This window comes from Bubalus bubalis, chromosome 17 (assembly GCF_019923935.1).
Source record: "Bubalus bubalis isolate 160015118507 breed Murrah chromosome 17, NDDB_SH_1, whole genome shotgun sequence".
NCBI lineage: Eukaryota > Metazoa > Chordata > Mammalia > Artiodactyla > Bovidae > Bubalus > Bubalus bubalis.
This window is the reverse complement of record NC_059173.1, coordinates 30,510,492-30,530,354: the sequence shown is the minus strand read 5'-3', so window position 1 is coordinate 30,530,354 and position 19,863 is coordinate 30,510,492. Positions and strand designations below refer to the sequence as shown.

General features: G+C 37.2%; 1 protein-coding gene across 3 annotated transcripts in view; it reads right to left on the bottom strand.

The window, feature by feature from the left end:
* The window catches only part of GLRB (glycine receptor beta), a 91,875-nt gene that overhangs the window by 41,931 nt on the left and 30,081 nt on the right, over positions 1-19,863 (bottom strand). For all 3 annotated transcript variants that reach the window (XM_025267965.2, XM_006078207.3, XM_006078208.3), the window contains 2 exons: positions 9,487-9,593; positions 7,739-7,806 (listed from right to left, as the gene is read on the bottom strand). In XM_025267965.2, coding sequence (XP_025123750.2) covers positions 7,739-7,806; positions 9,487-9,593 — 175 coding nt within the window. The remainder of the gene's footprint in view (positions 1-7,738; positions 7,807-9,486; positions 9,594-19,863) is intronic.

Here is a 19,863-nt window from a genome sequence, read left to right as displayed (position 1 = left end):
TTTATTAAATACTGTTCTGTAACAGCATATGACTATCTAAATTTTTCTAGATCTATGCCAATATTCCATTTTGATTGGGGGTGCCTGCTATGCGGTGCAATGCAGCCACCCTAACTATAAGCTCCGTAAGTCTTGCAATCTGCCAGATCAGATACACAGGAAATTCTCAATATATTTCTGTTAAATACAGTAGTGAAGAAGTAATTTTCATGACATTTTCACAGATTAGGATATTGGTCCAGCATTATTTACACCACTTATGTAATGGTGCAAATTTTCTATATCAGTTGATAGTGACAAATTACAAGAAGGGAAAATAAAACTGGGGTGTTTCTCATCCTTCCTGATTGTCTAAGACAGGTGACTTTTGCACAACACTGGGTTAGTAGTGCTTACCCTCCATGCAGCCAAAAATCCACATGTAACTTTATTGTTAGCCCTCTGTATTCCATGGATTAAGCCAACCAACCAACCATAGCTCATACAGTACTATAGTACACAGATAGTATTATGGTGAAAATGGTAAAAGCGGACACACGCAGTTCAAACTCGTGTTGTTCAAGAGCCAACTGTATAATGCTATGACTTATGATGTCGAATCACCAAAGCTTCTGAACAAAACAGCTAGAAGAAATAGATTAAAAAGGATTTACCTTCATTTTGAGGTAAATCCACTAAAAAGTAACTGACAAGGAAAAGAGACAGGTATACAGTATATATTAACTAATAAAAACATAGCTTCTCTTTCTGGTTATGTCCTTTTGATGATTAATTTGAGTGAGTGAGACTTTTAGTAATTAATCACTGCACAAAAAATGACTGGCTATTTTGGCATTTCCATATATGGAAACAGTAATGTACATAATCAGATAGCCCTCTAGCAGCATTTGGGAGAAAGTCACATGTAATCAGATAATTCTCCAAGAGAATTTGGGAGAAAAAAATTATTAACTAGTGTCCACCAGCATGTGTATCAGTTCCTGAATGCTGCTAAAACTATTACCAACAGTCAGTGGCTTAAAGCAAGACCGAACTTGACCTTCTAGGTCTGGAGTTCAGAACATCAGAATCAGAGTCACTGAGCTGAGGTCCAGGCTGGTTCCCTCTGGAGGTCTGAGCAGCCAGTCTGATCCCTTGTTTTGCCCAACATGGCAAGGTTGTCTGCATCCCTTCACCTGCATCCTCTTCATGTCACTTCTACTGCACTGGTTACATCACATCTCCTGTTACTGACTCTACCCTCCTGTCTCCTCTCCTAAGGACTCTGGTGATTACACTGGGCCCACTTGATGATCAGGCTAATCTGCATTGCAAGACTTTTAATTTAATCACAGATGCAAAGCCTCTTCCACTGTGTAAAATAACATATTCACGGGTTCCAAAGATTAGGATAAGTTCCTCTTTAGGGGACAACTATTTAGCCTAGCACAAGGCACAAACCCTGAAGATGAATAGTAAGGGAAAAAATTAAATATTTTAAGATTTGAGTATCTAAGATGCAAAGTAGACAAAAAAAAATGGGGCAAGCATGTCAATATTATCCTATAATAAATGAAACAATGTTGGAAAGTTAATAACAAAAGCAATAAAATGTACAGAATAGTAAACTAAGAAAGTTTTAAGAAAAGAAATTTAAATGTACATATAGAAGAAAATATATAAAATAAAAATTTTTTAAAACAACAAAGATAAGTAATTTCCAAGAACCAGAATTAAGCTCTTTTAGCTGATCCCAAATATGAGTTTTTTCTTGACAGGTACAACTGTGTTGCCCAAACAGAGCTGAAGCCTACTATTAAAACACATAAAAAACTCAGGCAGCAGAAAGGCATAGAAAGTTTGGCAGGATCACAGATTGTAGTGTAACAATAATTCCATATAATTACAAAGCATGTCTACACCAAAGAAAATGGATTGTATAAACAGGCTTTATTTCCATGAAAGAGTTCTTATGTATTTCTGACAAGGCAAAATATGTATATAGATTGTTATAATATATAATACTTAACTATGTCCCATGAATGCAAAAGTTTACATTTTCTATTATAAAAACCCACAGATTTCAGTCAAAGGTAGGAATCGAATGGAGAAATCAACAAATATTTTAAGCATAACCATACAGCAGATGCCACTTCACCTCTGCTGCTGCTGCTGCTAAGTCGCTTCAGTCGTGTCCGACTCTGTGCAACCCCATAGACGGCAGCCCACCAGGCTCCCCTGTCCCTGGGATTCTCCAGGCAAGAACACTGGAGTGGGTTGCCATTTCCTTCTCCAATGCATGAAAGTGAAAAGTGAAAGTGAAGTCGCTCAGTCGTGTCCAACTCTAAGCGACCCCTGCAGCCTACCAGGCTCTTCCGTCCATGGGATTTTCCAGGCAAGAGTACTGGAGTGGGGTGCCATTGCCTTCTCCACACTTCACCTCTAACAAATCTATATTCTCACTGATTTGAGGGTCTTGGTTCAGTTGTCATCAGCAGTAGCATACAAACTGATATAATAAATGACTGTCATAACAACTTCAAAAGAGGATGATTACATTTATTTGATGATTTTGGTGAAAGTGAAAGTGAAATCGATCAGTCGTGTCCGACTCTCTGCAACCCCATGGACTGCAGCCTACCAGGCTCCTCAGTCCATGGCATTTTCCAGGCAAGAGTACTGGAGTAGGTTGCCATTTCCTTCTCCAGGGGATCTTCCCAACCCAGTGATTGAACCAGGGTCTCCCGCACTGCAGGCAGACGCTTTACGGTCTGAGCTACCACGGAATTACAGCATTAATAATGAGACCTTACAGAAATGGAAGGCAGCAGAATGCAGATGAACACACAGACATGAGAAATAGGAACCATAAAGCTAAAAACTGAGATGCGAAAAGCTGAAGGAGCACATAGCCCTGGAGGTTGGAGAGTTTCAGGAATATTTATATGGCTGTGATTTTTCTTCCACTACACAGTTACAGATTGTGAATAAATGTAAGATTGCTTTCTGGTTAGCCATTGACATTTAGCATCTGAATTAAAAGACAAATAAGCAGGAAGGAAATGTTTTGCAAACAGAATTGGCTAAAGTATCCTTATAGTGTTAATGCTCATTGCTTCAATGCATTCTTTGTTAGATAATGAACTTAATACACTGGGGAAAAGGGCTGCCCCCTTCCTTCAAAAGTTGCTCCACCTCTGTCTGCAGCTCCTAATGCTGCATCCACAACCAGGCTCTGGAGTTAGAGTAGAAAGACCTGAACTGCAGAGGAAAGCTCTGGCCAATATTGAAGCTTCCAAATTTTAGGACTTCCTTTATTTCAGCAGACCTTTGTAGGGAAATTTCTAAGGGGATATTAATAAACAAAACCTCAACTGTACAATAGAGTTACTAACAAATGGTTCATTTTCTTTAGGATGAGATTCTACTGTAAAATATGACATTAACTTGCAGATGCATCACAACCCTACAGTCAATGTCCCTTTAGGGTTGCGATGCCAGAAAAAATATTGTTCCTTAATTTCTGTAATTTTTCCACTCATTTTAGGGTGTAACACATCAAGTACACAAAAGATTCAAGCACAAGCCTCTCTGATATCACATTGTTCAGCATACTATTTCCATGAACATATATTCTGTATTTAGACAAATTTAAGTCTCTCTACTTTTCCAGCCTCTTGTTCTGGGGGTATCATTTGTTATTTTCTTTTGTTTTTTTTAAGAAATATGTTCCTTGCTATTACCAAAAAAAGATGAGATCTAACAGAACTTTGTAAATCAACTATACGACATTAATTTTTTTTTTTAATGACAAGCAGTAACAATTCTGTTTAGAATGTGAAGAGATTGTACACTATTAGTGGAAATTCAAACCAGTAAAGCTACTATGGAAAACAGTATGGAGATTCTTCAAGAAACTAAAAATAGAACTATCATAAGATCCAGCAATCTCACTTCTGGGTATATGCCCAAAGGAAACAAGACATCTAGAAGAGATGCTTGCATTTCCATGCTCACTGCAGTATTATTTACAACAGCTAGAGTATGGAAACAACCTAGGCACCCATCAATGAATGAATGGATGAGGAAAATGCGGTACACACACACACACATACACACATACATATAAAGTAGAACATTATTCAGCCTTAAGAAAAGAAGGAAAATACTATCATTTACAACAACATGGATGAACCTGAAGAGCATCATGCTAAGTAAAATAAACCAGACAGAGAAAGACAAATACGCCATGGTATCACTTATATGTCGAATCTTAAAAAAAAAAAAAAAGAGTCAAATCCATAGAAATGGAGAGTTGAAAAGTTGACTGCCAAGAATTTGGACTATGGGAAAGAGGGAGAGGTTGGTAAAAGGTGTAAACGTACAGTTATAAGATGAATAAGGTTTGAGGATCTAGGGTGTAACATGGTGACCATAGTTGTTAACACTACTGTGTACTTGAGATTTGCTAAGAGAACAGAACTTAAATGTTCTTATAAGAGAAAAAATACATATACACGAGATGATGGATGTGTTAATTACCATGATGGGGGAAATCCTTTCACAATGTAGAAACATATCAAATCATCACACACGTTTTAACTTACAATTTCACCTGTCAGTTATACCTCAGCAAAGCTGAAAAGTAAATACACCTACTCTTTGTGACTGGAAGGAAAAAGAAAGAAATACCCACTTATAATATAACTGCTCTCCACACCTGTGTATCCTCTTACCCTCCTGAGTCATCGTTACTATTTCCGATTGGTATTTGTAACAAGTCATGAAGAACAAGCTTTGTCTTAGACACAGTTTTCCCCTTAGAAGACATATAGTGTTATCTCTATACAGATAATAGCTTGTACCTTTCCTAACTATTACACAACAAGGTATTAAAGAGTTTGTTTTTTGGAAAAAGTGAGCAAATCTATAAAATATCACAGCCCTGAAAGAGACATCTGTAAAAACTGTCTTAGAAGTATGAAATAAACATTGCCAAAACCAAAAAATAATCATTACAATAAAGTAGACTATTTAAGTCTATTTGATGAGCATGGTTTCAATTCTGAACCTTTAGGCTATATCTGCACAACACAAAGGGAAAGATAGGTTATTTCATCTAAAGAAATAGCAAATATAAATAATTTGGCTCCTCTGCATAAAGGTCTCTAAATTGACAAAACTAACACTCTACTGTAATAGCATTCTTTACTCTGTTATTTAATCTATAAATTCAACATGGGCTTCCCAGGTGGCACTAGTAGAAAGAACCCACCTGCCAATGCAGTAGATGTAAGAGACTCGGGTTCAATTCCTGGGTCAGGAAGATCCCCTGGAGGAGGGCATGGACAGAGGAGCCTGGGGGGCTGCAGTCCATGGAGTTGCAAAGAGTTGGACACGACTGAAGCAACTTAGCACATACGCATGCATACATTCAACATGAGTCTGTTTTTTTAAAGTTTGCTCTGCTAATACTTTTATGGTGACCTGGGCTCACTTTTTGCTAGGCCAAAGCAGAATGTATTAATTTATTTAATCAATATTAGTTAATAATATGACATCATTTATGGGCTCACTCATTGAGGACCTACTGTCTTCTGTATTTTATGGAAAATGAAGAAGCAGAATGCACTGTTTCTGACTTTGAGAGATTAATACTCCATCAGAGAACAAAATTAAAACACACAAAAAGAGTTGAATTACAGTCAAGAATCGATCAGTTTAACAAACAAACAAATGATAGAGATGAAAGACGTGGATGGAAAAGGGGGCAGAGAGTGAGTGAGTGTAGCTCAGAGTCAGAGGCTCTGCTCAGACAAGAGATGGAGGTCAGAGGTAAGAGTGCAGGCTGAAAACTGATGGAATCCGGCCGCAGCATCGGTGCTCGGGGTTCGCTATTGTGAAGAGTGAGCAGAAGGATGAGACAAGATCATATTGAGAGACCATGCACTATTTTATTATGATCCTCAAATAACCTGTGAGAAAGTTCCTACCCCTTTTCTGTCAGCCCTTTACCCCAGGTATTTTCAGCTTGATACAGTCAATGATGGACTGATGGGACCAAAAGAAGTACAGTGTCTGTTAACTGGAAGGCATTCAATATTTATTAAAGAATAGATACATTAATGGTACTTAATGAGCTAGGACACATGTGTTGCTCTTGTGCAAATGAGAAAAAAAAAAACTGTATTAGTTGTCCTAAAATGCAGGATAGTACTGGGGATGTTTCCAACAGGATGTAACACCTCGATCATGGTGTTTTAGGGGTAGTATAGAGCCTGGTGGGCTGCCATCTTTGGGGTCACACAGAGTCGGACACGACTGAAGCGACTTAGCAGCAGCAGCATAGTGGTGTCATGAAAGATAAAACAGGGTACAGCGAAAAGCACAGATACCAAATAAATTTCCCAGACGTTTCACCTTGAGAAAATTACATTTCTCACTCTTCTTGTCGGAATTGCTTAAACTAGTCATATTTTCAAATGATGAATGCAACTCTTGTCTCCTCAGTGATACATACTTGTCTGTACATTGTTTAAGAGCTTTCTTGATCTATAATATACTAGATATACAGCCATTTAGGTTAACTAAAAGTCACTGGAGTGAATTTTGGACTTGATTTCAAAATAACTAATTATTCAAACTACACACTCTCTAAAAAAATTAAGTATTCAGAGTTAAAGACATGCTTCTATGAAAAATAAATAACATTCTCATCACAATATATTTTACTATGATATTAATTAATATAAAAATGTGTCATAATTTAAATGTAACATACAATTTTATAACATGCTATGATGCTCCTAGGAATACAGGAATACATTCTTTTTCTGGTCTGAGATATTCCCTGAAAAGCTACACTGTGTTGTAATCATTCCTATTAAGCTTTTAATCCACACTTCATATTATTACTTAAGAAACATATAAGTATCTCAAAAAATGATGCTCAAAACAAAACTTTTAAGCCTTCTTCCTCCCACCTGAAATACCATTTCAGCATGTGGTTTTTCAGAAAGGGTATAATATTAATATTTTAAAACATTAATAAGCAAGTGGACTTTCCTGAATGTCTTTGAGAAGCTGAAGGGTAACTGAACCACATGTCACTCAAGGAATCCACAAATCATCCTTCATAGGCTTCTTTGTCCCTAACACCCAACTCACGCCGGTCGGCAGCCCCACCCCAAGCCTCTCTTTCCTGTTCTTCCTTTTCTTCCTGGGCCTTTCCTTGTTCTTTCTTTATATAACATAAACGTTTCAGGGAGCTCTGTTGCTCTACTTTAGGAAAATCAAATTTGCTTTTTACAATTCTCTGCTTCACACATCACAAAATTAGTACAAGAGAGAAAACAAAGATTATCCTCAGGAGACTAGAAGAAAAAAAAAAAAACTATGAACACAAATTTTTTTAATGCTCATACACATAAGTGTATTAGGAAATAATGTTGCACCAGAATATTAATTGCACAAATCCCTTTCCTAGGTGGCATCCACTTAGTTGTTCAGAGTGAAATGTTAATTCTCCCAATTCTGTAAGTTTCAATGCAGTATAAAGACTAAATGTGAACTGCAAAAATACAAAGGCATTGAAATCACTAATTCAACAAAACCCTGAAATTTGAATATTTATACTAGGAGAGAGCATGCATTTTTTTTTTCCCTGAGAATTACTCCTTATTTTTCAGTTATAATTTCTTCTAATATTTTCCAGTTAAACTATTCATAACTAAAAATATTAAATGAATTTTAATCTTACCATTGTTGTCTCTTGAATAGATCCAAAACTGTTGATAAAAATGTTGACTACTACATCAACAGGAATGCCTGTCAATAAAAATGAAGGATATAGTTTAGTGGCTGTAAAAACCTTGGTCAGAATCTTCATATTTTTATGGTTTATGCAGTTGATTGCTATATTTTTTCCAATCCACACAGATGTATAAACCTATGGTTTCAAGATACATGTTCACAATTGCTATTAACTTATTCTTCTAAATAGGGATCAACACACAAACAAAAAATGAGTTATGTTGTTCTTCATAGCATTATTTATTCAGAAATATTTCTCTCTTAAATTGTAGGGACTCTGGGAAAATACATTTACCTTAAAAAGTTTTCAATTGAGCTGATGCATTTAAGATATTGTAAATTATTTTTTAAAAACATCATTTAAAAATATGATTTATGTTTTGCATTTTATAGTGTTTCAAATTTTTTACCTTAAATGGCAAGCAGAATACAACAATTACTATATTTTGATTTTTAATCCATGAAAATGTAAACTTAATCAGACATACAACAGAATTGTTATAAAGATTTTTGCCTGACCTGTTGGAAAATAATTTTAGAGTTCATAGAGTGAGAACTAAGGTATAATGTTGCCAATTTCTTTCTTGCTTTCTTTTTTTTTTTTTTTTTTTTTCACTCATTGTGGGTTGCTGCTTGGGCTAACAAAGGGAAAATGTGAAGTTAGCCTTTTGGCCACATAACCTCTGACTGATGAAAAACAGGTGTCGAATCAATACATGGTAGACATGTGACAACCCAGACCATGGTGCTGTTGAAAGTAACAGAGTAGGTTCTGGTAATGAACAAAAAACTCTGTTTTTACAACATCGTTGTATAACTTCAGTTGACTAGAAGCAGCTGCAGGCTTTACTTTTTTTTTTTTTTCCTTGTAAAGGGAAAAAAAAAAAATCAAGCCTCCTAATGTTAATGCAATCTACATTAATACCTGTCCTTAGCCAGCAACAAAGATGGCAGTTTTCCAGAGATATATTCATATATCTAACTCATCAAGAGGAAGAAAGAAAGAGGGAAAGTAACAAAGAAAGAAAGGAGGGAAGGGAGAAAGGAAGGCAAGCAAACATATACAATCTTCTCACAACTTTTACTGCAAGTACAGTTTTGGTTTTTAAATGGTGTGATAGGTGGTAATATTTTATTGAAATAAAAATATAGTCACATTTATTCACAAAGTTAACATGTTTTTAAAAACCATATGGCTTTTTTTTTCAGCCAAAGCATAGAGGGATTTTTTTTTAAATCAATGTAAAAAACTAATAAAGAGTAAAAAAATAATTTAAATGCTTCTCAGAGCTTTCTCTATTCGGAAATGAGTATATGGCTGTTCTCCTACAAAGTAGAACTTTGGTGTCTGAATGAGAGCCAGAGTCTAAATTTAAATTATTAAGGTTAAGAATACAAAATACTTAGAAAACCCATCACATGGGTTAGTCTATTAATTCACCATAGAAAACCCATCATATGGGTTAGCCTATTAATTCACAATATACGTTTTTCTTTTAAGCCCTAGAACCATATACAACTATTACAAGTAATGTTTTGCTTATCTTTAAACATTTTTTGCATTTAATTGCTCAGACATAAGAACATTACAGAACAGTTATTACTGTTTTGAATATCTGAAATAAATGATTTTACACAGATAAAATTAGGTTTTAAACTGCAAAGAATGGAGATATTGACGGGGGAGAGACAAACCTTTGAAATTTGGTCTTATCCTGGGATCATAACTGACCAGCAGCCTGTTCAAGATATTGCTGGTGGAGTTGGCGGGTACTCGGGCTAGGTCCTCTGCTGACTGTTGCCTATGAGAGAAAAAACAAAACCCTGGTATGTATTCAGAAACAGCAAGCAACAGGCATGGGTGATTTTCATTAAAGACTTTGCTTTTTGAAACAAATATATAGCATGTCTTTTCCAAATAGAAGTGAAAAGTAATAGATATTATCAGAAGCCCAAAAGATATCTGTCATTAAAAAAAAAAATTAAACAGAAAAGTAATCCAGCATTTAATTTTAACAAATGAATAAAACACTGCCGCAAATAATCCATGTTTCTTTCTTTTAAATAAAGTTAGGCAGACCTCTTACTTGTCCTGAAGCAGTATGCAATCAAAATCTAGACAAGCACAAAAGAAGGGCAGACAAGGAGTTAAGAGAAAAAAGAGATAGATAGTTTTTGAATAATATATTAGCCTTCTATCTAAGCAAAAAAGTATGTGAAGACTACAAGATGATATGGACAAAGAGACAGTCCAAGAATTTACAAAATTTATAAAAGTCATATGACACTTGTAAAATGATACTGTGTAAGAAACACACAATGAATGCTCTCTGTGGAGTTCGCTGTTGTTTAGTTCGTAAGTCGTGTTCGACACTTTTGCGATTCCATGGACTGCAGCCTGCCAGGCTCCTGTGTCCATGGGATTTTCCAGTCAAGAATACTGGAGTGGGTTGCCATTTCCTACTCCAGGGGATCTTTCGGACCCAGCGATCAAACCCTAGTCTCATGCATTGGCAGGCGGGTTCTTTACCACTGAGTCATCAGGGAAGCCATTAACTCTGGATTGGTAAAAGCAGGTCCTTTACTATCAGACCAATTAAATAAAGGAAAGTATAGAGGTCTGAGATACAGCTGCTTTTTTCTTTTATTCAATATATACATATTTGCTATCAACTATCAGAAAGAGAAAAACTGCCATATTTTTCTATTGTAATTAACTTTGAACAATGAATTTTGACTAAATTGGTAGTTGCTTGGGAGCACTTAAACTCTTCCTTGGAGGTCTCTGAAAACTGTTCTGTTGTTTACTGTTTGTTTGGGATCTATTACCACCAATAAAATCTTATCATATAATCATTTTCCCAGTCCAAAAATCAGTTCAGTTCAGTTCAGTTGCTCAATCATGTCTCTTTTCGACTCCATAAATTGCAGTACTCCAGGCCTCCCTGTACATTGCCAACTCCCATTTACTCAAACTCATGTCTATTGAGTCGCTAATGCCATCCGACCATCTCATCCTCTGTTGTCTCCTTCTCCTGCCTTCAGTCTTTCCCAGCATCAGGTTCTTTTCAAATGAGTCCATTCTTTGCATCAAGTGGCCAAAGGATTGGTGTTTCAACTTCAGCATCAGTCCTTCCAATGAATATTCAGGACTGCTTTCCTTTAGGATTGACTGGTTGGATCTCCTTGCAGTCCAAGGGACTCTCAAGAGTCTTCTCCAACACCACAGTCCAAAAATAATATCCATGAAAATCACAAGGAAGATTAAAACTACACTTGAGCATCCAGCATTGTCTATTCTGTATCAATATGATGTGCTCCTGTGTGCTCAGTCTCTTCAGTCCTGTCTGACTCTTTTGCAACTCCATGCATTGTAGCCCACCAGGCTCCTCTGTCTGTGGAATTCTCCAGGCAAGAATATTGGAGTGGGTTGCCCTGTCCTCCTCCAAGGTATCTTCCTGACCCAAGGACTGAACCTACGTCTCCTGAATTGCAGGCAGATTCTTTAACCACTGAGCCACCTGGGAAACCCCATTGAGATGGTAAAAGTATCAATTTCATAAATAACATTAATTTATAGGAAGCAAATAATGTAATACACTTGCTTTGAGATCCCAGCTCTGATGTATCAGGCTATTTTGTTCTTTGTTAATTATGCTACTATGTGCTGATAATATACAACCACTATAGGTGAAATATGACATTAACTAGCATTCAAAAAAAAAAATCTAAAAATACCATGAGTTGATACAGACAAACTTTTCAAGTAGCTATCAGAAAGAATCCAAAACATTGGAGAAATAAAGTGAAAACCAATTATTCAAATCTCCCCAAAGTGCAGGAGATTAAGTAGATTTAAGTTGTATCTCTTGACCTTATCAGCTCTCATATCCTACCTAGTTGCAGGTTTTGGGGACTGGTAATGAGATTTTTCCATTTCATTGCAAGGGAAATTGTAACCTTCTTAGAGCCAACTGTCATTCCTAAGCAAAAGGTAGAAAACTTCAAAGAAAATGAGCCTATTTCGGAAAATTGGATATTAGGATGCAAATTAGTGTCCAAACTCATCTACAGGTTTTCTCATTCAAGGAAGGAAGATAGAATTGATGGATTACAAACTACACTTGAATAGGATCAATTAAGAACTGTTATTATTATCTCTCAATGTAAAATCCTTCAAAAGTCTGTGTCTTCTAAGTAATGCAAGAACCAGACATCATAAAACCAATTAATAATCATTTATCTATTTATTTTTTTAGCCATGCCATAGAGGATTAGTCCCCCAAGCAGGGATCATATCCGTGCCCCCTGCATTGGAAGTGTAGAGTCCTAAATACCAGCCAAGTCTCACAATAATTTTTGTGGTAGAGAACTGTTCAGCCTGATTTTTTTCCCAGCTGTGAAGGGAGGAAGAATACGACACCCCACAATCTATACCTCTTTAGCATAAAAATTATTTTGAACCGAAAGCACTCGAAGAAAAGCAAACAGAGGGGCAGAAGAATTTCTCTAAATTCTTCTTATCTGACTACAGTCTGTCACACTGCTATATTTAAAATGAATAACCAACAAGAACCTACTGTATAGCACGTGGAACTCTTTCAATGCTATGTGGCAGCCTGGATGGGAAGGGAGTTTGGAGAAGAATGGATACATGTAGATGCATGGCTGAGTCCCTTCACTGTTCACCTGAAACCATGACAATATTGTTAATCAGCTATGCTGCTGCTGCTGCTGCTAAGTCGCTTCCATCGTGTCCGACTCAGTGTGACCCCATAGATGGCAGCCCACCAGGCCCCGCTGTCCCTGGGATTCTCCAGGCAAGAACACTGGAGTTGGTTGCCATTTCCTTCTCCAATGCATGAAAGTATAAAGTGAAAATGAAGTCGCTCAGTCGTGTTCGACTCTTCGCGACCCCATGGACTGCAGCCTACCAGGCTCCTCTGTCCATGGGATTCTCCAGGCAAGAATATACCCCAATATAAAATTAAAAGTTCAAAAAACCCCCAAAAAAACAGAGAAAGAGTTTCTCCAAAAGGAACCCTCTTGTCTTCAATCCCCTCCCCAGAGTTTTCATCAACTGGGTAAGATGACTCATCACAGGAGAGGACACCAACACTTGATCCACACCCAAGAAAACTGAGTCACAAACATCACACCTCTTTCATCTCTTCTTCTCCAGACCAGTCATCTTTTCTAAAAGTCATCCACTCCCTCTGGAGGCCCACATTCTCCTCCCCTCCCCCTTTCAAGATGATATATAAATTCCCAAAACTCACCACTCTCTCCCATATTCAATTTTGTTTTTCTCTGATGCTGGCCCATATGCACATAACATTAAAAATTAATAAATGTGCATACCTTTTATTCTGTTAGCATGACTATTGTCAGACTACTTCACAGACCCAGCTACTGAGGATGGTGTAGGGAAGAAAAAGAAACCTTTTCTCCCTTACAGGTGTAAGTCAAGTTACCCAAACTTATCTTCTAGCCTTCCAACTCACTACCAGATTTTATTTTTCTCCCGATTGTCAGCCTCTCTTAGTGGAAAATCATAATTCCTACTCATCGTTGAACTAATCTACACTATTCTTTAATACTGCCCCTCTAAAATGATGCTTCAATTATACTGGTTTACTCTAATAAACTCAAACTGAAAAATATACTCTTGGGCCAATATCCACTGGATCATAGAGAAAGCAACAGAGTTCCAGAAAAACATCTACTTCTGCTTTACTGACTACACCAAAGCCTTTGACTGTATGGATCACAACAAACTGGAAAATTCTTTAAAAGATATGAATACCAGACCATCTTACCTGCCTCCTGAGAAATCTGTATGCAGGTCAAGAAGCAACATTTAGAACTGGACATGGAACAATGGACTGCTTCCAAATTGGGAAGGAGTATGTCAAGGATGTATATTGTCATCCCACTTATTTAACTTAAAGGCAGAGTACATCATGCAAAATGCCAGGCAGGATGAAGCACAAGCTAGAATCAAGATTGCCAGAAGAAATATCAATAACCTCAGATATGCAGATGACACCACCCTTATGGCAGAAAGTGAAGAGGAACTTAAGAGCCTGTTAATGAAAGTGAAAGAGGAGAGTGAAAACGCTGGCTTAAAACTCAACATTCAAAAAACTAAGATCATGGTATCTGGTCCCATCACTTCATGGCAAATAATGATAAAACAATGTAAACAGTGAGAGACTTTATTGTTTTGGGCTCCAAAATCACTACAGATGGTGACTGCAGCCATGAAATTAAAAGACACTTGCTCCTTGGAAGAAAAGCTATGATAAACCTAGACAGCATATTAAAAAGCGAGACATTACTTTGCCAACAAAGGTCTGTCTAGTCAAAGCTATGGTTTTTCCAGAGTCATGTATAGATGTAAGAGTTGGACCATAAATAAAGCTGAGCACCAAAGAATTGATGCTTTTGAACTGTGGTGTTGGAGAGGACTCTTGAGAGTCCCTTGGACTGTAAGGAGATCCAACCAGTCCATCCTAAAAGAAATCAGTACTGAATATTCACTGGAAGGACTGATGCTGAAGCTGCAGCTCCAATACTCTGGCAACCTGATGCGAAGAACTCACTCATTGGAAAAGACCCTGATGCTGGGAAAGACTGAAGGCAGGAGGAGAAGGGGATGGCAGAGGATGAGATGGTTGGAAGGCATCACCGACTCGATGGACATGAGTTTGAGCAAGCTCTGGGTGTTGGTGATGAACAGGGAAGCCTGGCATGCTGCAGTCCATGGGATTCAAAGGGTAGGACAAGATTGAGCAACTGAACTGACTGAATTTTTGATAGCTTTTTTCATATCTATGTGTATATTACTAATTATACTGAATGTACTGACTGATTCTTGAGGGAACCATGGCTTCTATGGTTTTGTAATTCCCTACACTCATGTAGCAATAAATACATAATACCCCAGGCACTCTCCACCTGCCAGCTTTTCTACATCAGCTTCAGTCTCTGGATGCCCACGGGTACTATAGGGGTAGCAGCTTTGCTCAACATTTCCATACGAAGAGCATTTGCTCTTCAGAAATTCTCTTAGGAGAAAGGATTTTTTTTTTTCCCTCAGAAGCTTCCCAGCATTGGCCACTCCTGAACCAATCACTAGTAAAGAGGAAAAAGCAATCATTGATTGGCTCAGATATATAGTCTGGTAAAGAACAAATACTGGAGAACCAACCACCATGTCCATTACATGATTTCACCTGATCATCACAAACACTCACTTGGTTACATAGGAGAGACATGAACCACACAGAGAATAGTTTTTCAGCAAAGAAAGCGGAAAAAACAGATAGGTAGAGAGTGAGCAACAGATGAGTAAATGGGGCCATAAGGTATGTATATATGAAAACCAGGACACAGCAAGCTTCAGAGATTTTCCAAGGTGGGAGAGTCAAGAATGAACCCTGGTAATCCCTACTACTAGCCATCATTTCACAAACTTGCCATAATAAAAGTGGAGTATTATCTATCTTTTATTACTGTCCATCCATATACTCCTTTATGTGATAGAGGACATTAATCTTACCAATTTTCAAAATCATTCATCCTGACAATTTTTTTTTTTCATCCTGACAATTTGAAGTTACACTTTCTACAACTTGCCAGGGTCTCCCTTCCCTTTCCTGTAGTCATCTTCAGATGCTTGGACTTCTCTCCACAGTCAAACTTTAAAATATCTTACTTGTTAGTAAGCACAAAAGCACAGTTTGGGTTGACAAAAAAATCTCTTGAAATGAAAACAAGAGTATATCAAATATGTTATAGACCTTTTTCTTTATTCTTATTTGTGTCAGTACATATTTTCGTGTCTTTGCTGCAAGCAATTGGATAGAATCTTTAATTAACTCTTCACCTTTCTTTATATTAGAAATGCAAAGACATTTAAAAATTTAAGTGAAATCTCATGTAGTTTATTTTCACATACATGAATCCAGGGCATTTTCCCTACCTAAAAAAGCAGAAATCTTTTTTTTTTTTTTTTCCAGCTTCATCAATTCTAAAACAACATTAAAGTCATCTTTACCGATTAAGTATATATATATGCCACTTTATTTTCTTTCAACCAATCTGTCAACAGTTCTGATATTATTATACAACAAGATCGATTTCATGGAAATATGATATTAATTTAAGACAATAATTGAGTCTATTCAGGGAAAGTGATCAGATGACTAGAGAAAATAATGTCTTAGACCAAAAGCCTTTTTACAGTCTGTCCTCTTTTGTTCACTTGCCTAAACTTGAACTGATGTCATGACTAATATGCAAAGATATGCATGGAATGGACCAGGCTGTATAGCTGGATGATGTAATGTTTTCCAGAACTAAAGGAAAAATCCAGAAATGTGTTTCCAAAGAGGGAAGCTCAGTTTTCCATTAACTGCAGAATGTTCTTATTTTCCGTGACCCTTTAGCGGCCACACTGCACAGCAGCATTTCAAAACTGGGGTGCACAGACATATTGGCTGTATGTCCTCCCTTAAACCAGGAACCTGAGACATAGGATCATTTTGTTTTTCCAGTGAGTTACAATGCAGCAATGATATCACACATCTTCTCAGACCTGGGTGTGGCATGGATCTCTCCAGCTTGGGTCATCTCAAGATGGGAGCTGCAGAGTTTTCTACAAGCACAGGACAGCAAGGAAAGAGTTACGTTTGCACAATGTGTAGGTTTTATTATTTTTACTCTAAGGCAGTGGTTGTTTTATTCTTTTTTAGCACCACAGACATGCTGAGAATCTGATAAAAGTTATGTTCTTTCCTTAAAAACTGCCCACAAAGTTTGCAATCCTGAGGTTTCCCAGACTGAGCCCCACAGATTGAGAAACCCTCCTTCAGGACCTCCCTGGCACTCCGGTGATTAGGACTCTGAGCTTCCACTGCAGGGGACACAAGTTTGGTCCCTGGTCGAGGAACTAAGATCTGGGATGCCATAGAGCATGGCTAAAAAAAAAAGAGAGAGAAAGAAAAGAAACCCTTCTTCATGGAAACTAGTGCTGTTATCATCACCTAAAGTGAGATAAAGGAAGATTTCTTTTTTTTTTGAGACTCTGATGGGACTTTGTCAAAAAAGACACAGGAACAAACTGAAAGAGCTTCCTACAGCCACATCTAGGATGATTTCAGCAACAAAAGAAAATCAAGTTGGGTTATAATCCAAAGTACAAAATAAAAACCCATAAGTCCATAAAGATGTAAATAAAATGACTGATTGAATAAATAAATGGTAGAGAAAAGACAAATCTCCCATGCAAAATTCCAAGTAACTGGCATAGATCTCTGTGCTCAAACTGGGGCAGCATCACATCCCTCCTTGGTGTGAGCTACGCATAGAGACATCCTTCCAAAGACCACAGGATGGAAAGGAAGAAAAACAGTAACTTCTACACTGGTGAAGTCTAACAAATACAACTTTACCCAGGTGATCAAACTTAACCTGTTAACCCCATGATAAATCATGCTGATTTTGCATACCTTCAATATAGTATGATGAGAATGTTATTTCTAAACGTGTGTTCTTCCTCCGCAGAACACATAACCTCAATATAACCATGACAAAAACATTGGACAAGTCCCCATGGAGGGATGTTCTACAACTACCTAACCACTATTCCTCAAAGCTGCCATGGTCATGAAAAACAAAGTCTGAGAAACTGTCACAGCCAAAACTAGCCTAAGGAGACATGAGGACTAGATGCAATTTATAACCTAAATGAGATCCTGGAACAGAGAAAAGACATTAAATAAACACTAAGAAATATAAATAAAGCATAAATTTTAGTTAATGACAATATACCAATATTCATTCTTGAATTGTAAAAAAATGTGCTAAACTAATATAACATGTTAATAATAGAGAAAACTGCTGCTGCTGCTTCTGCGTCGCTTCAGTCGTGTCCGACTCTGTGCGACCCCAGAGATGGCAGCCCACCAGGCTCCCCTGTCCCTGGGATTCTCCAGGCAAGAACACTGGAGTGGGTTGCCATTTCCTTCTCCAATGCATGAAAGTGAAAAGTGAAAGTGAAGTCGCTCAGCTGTGTCCGACTCTTCGAGACCCCATGGACTGCAGCCTACCAGGTTCCTCTGTCCATGGGGTTTTCCAGGCATGATTACTGGAGTGGGGTGCCATAGCCTTCTCTGAGAGAGAAAACTAGGCACAGAGTATTGGGAACTCTATATCATTTTGATAATTTTTCTATAAATTGTCAATTCTAGAATTGACATTTAAAAATGTCAAGTCTAAAGCCATTATAACTTTTTCAAAGTGTATTTGAGAAAAAAAGAAGAGGGGGTAAATAATAATAATAAACACCTCTGCAAAGGTGAACAAGATGACAAATAGCATTGTGAAAAGATGCCCCACATCCTGTATCACCAAGGAAACGCAAACTAAAACAATAATGAGGTACCACAGCACACCTATTCGAATGGCCAAAATCCAGAGCCCTGACAATACCAAATGCTGGCAAGGATATGGAGCAACAGGAACACATATTCATTGCTGGTGAGAAAGCAAACTGGTACAGCCACTTTGCAAGGCAGTTTGGTGGGTTTTTACAAAACAAAACCTATTCATATAGTATGATCCAGTAATAGCACTCGATGGTGTATACCCAAAGGTGATAAAAACATATTTACACAGAAACCTGCACACAAGGTTTACAGCAGCAGCTTTATTCATCACTGCAAAAACTGGAAGATGTCCTTCAGTAGGTGAATGGATAAACAAACTGGCAAATGTCAAGACAGTGGACGCTGAACATCCAGACAGTGGAACAGCACTAAAACAAAATAAACTGTCAAGCCATGAAAGTACAAGAAGCAACTGAAATGCATATTTCCAAGAAGCCAATATGAAAAGGCTGTACATTTGCAACTATATAATATTCTGGAAAAGGCAAAACTATGAGAGACAGCAGAAAGACCAGTGGTTGCCTAGAGGTTGGAAGTTTGGAGGAAGGAAGACCAGGTGATGCACAGAGGATTTTTAGGGCAGTGAAAACACTCCACATGACATCATGATAATGGATACTGTAATGGGTGGACAACATCATTATACATTTGTCAAAATCCACAGAACTTGGACAACACCAAGAGTGAATCCTCATGTAAACCATGGACTTTGAGTGATTACCATGCAGGGTCATCGACTGTAACAAAGGTAGCAACTGGTGGAGGATGTTGATGATGTGGGAGGCTGAGCAGGGTACAGGGGAAATCTCGTACCATCCTCTAAATTTTGCTGTGAATCTAAAGAAGCTCTAGAAAAGCGAAGTTAAAAAAAAGAACAGGAAAGAAACTAAAAGATTCAAAAGAGGAAATTACACTTTCTTATTCTAAAATCTTTCTTACTTCATAACTCTGTAAACTCTGTATAAAATCATGGAAAACTGACACTATGATCATATGTGAAGGCTGGGGCTCATGATAAACTGCTGCTACAAGTCTGTACATATCACCTCAGAAGGTTCCATTTTTCATCCACATGGAATAATTTTCAGTTGGATAATCAGATAGACATACAAAGATAGATAAACACTTTCTATATCCAGTTAATAAATTTGGTCAGTAGTTACTTAAGAATCTTAAGAATCTAGATAATCTTGGGGTTATTATAGAGTATTTTAATTTGCTTATTATTTGCCTAACTATAGTGTAATTTATTATCATTTCTCTTGAAATCTTTTGTATTTATTTTCCATTTGGTTTTCCCAGATTAAATTATGAATTGAAGGTTTATGCATACAGGGAGTGATAACCTCTACCATCATTAGGTCAGTTTAATTAGTTTATATTATTTGAAAAGAAAGTGTTTATGGGTATATGTGTATGTGGGTGGGAAAGTGTGTTGTGTTATAATTGGCTAAGAATTGTAATTACCAACAGTGTTCCTCAACAATAGTTTTATCACCTCAGTTGGGCTTAAGGAACTGATGAATTCCATGGAAACATTTTAAAATCTTTCATATCTTAAAGTATGCAATTACTTATCCATGGCTCTTTGAAAAGTATTTTTCACAAAGTAGAAACA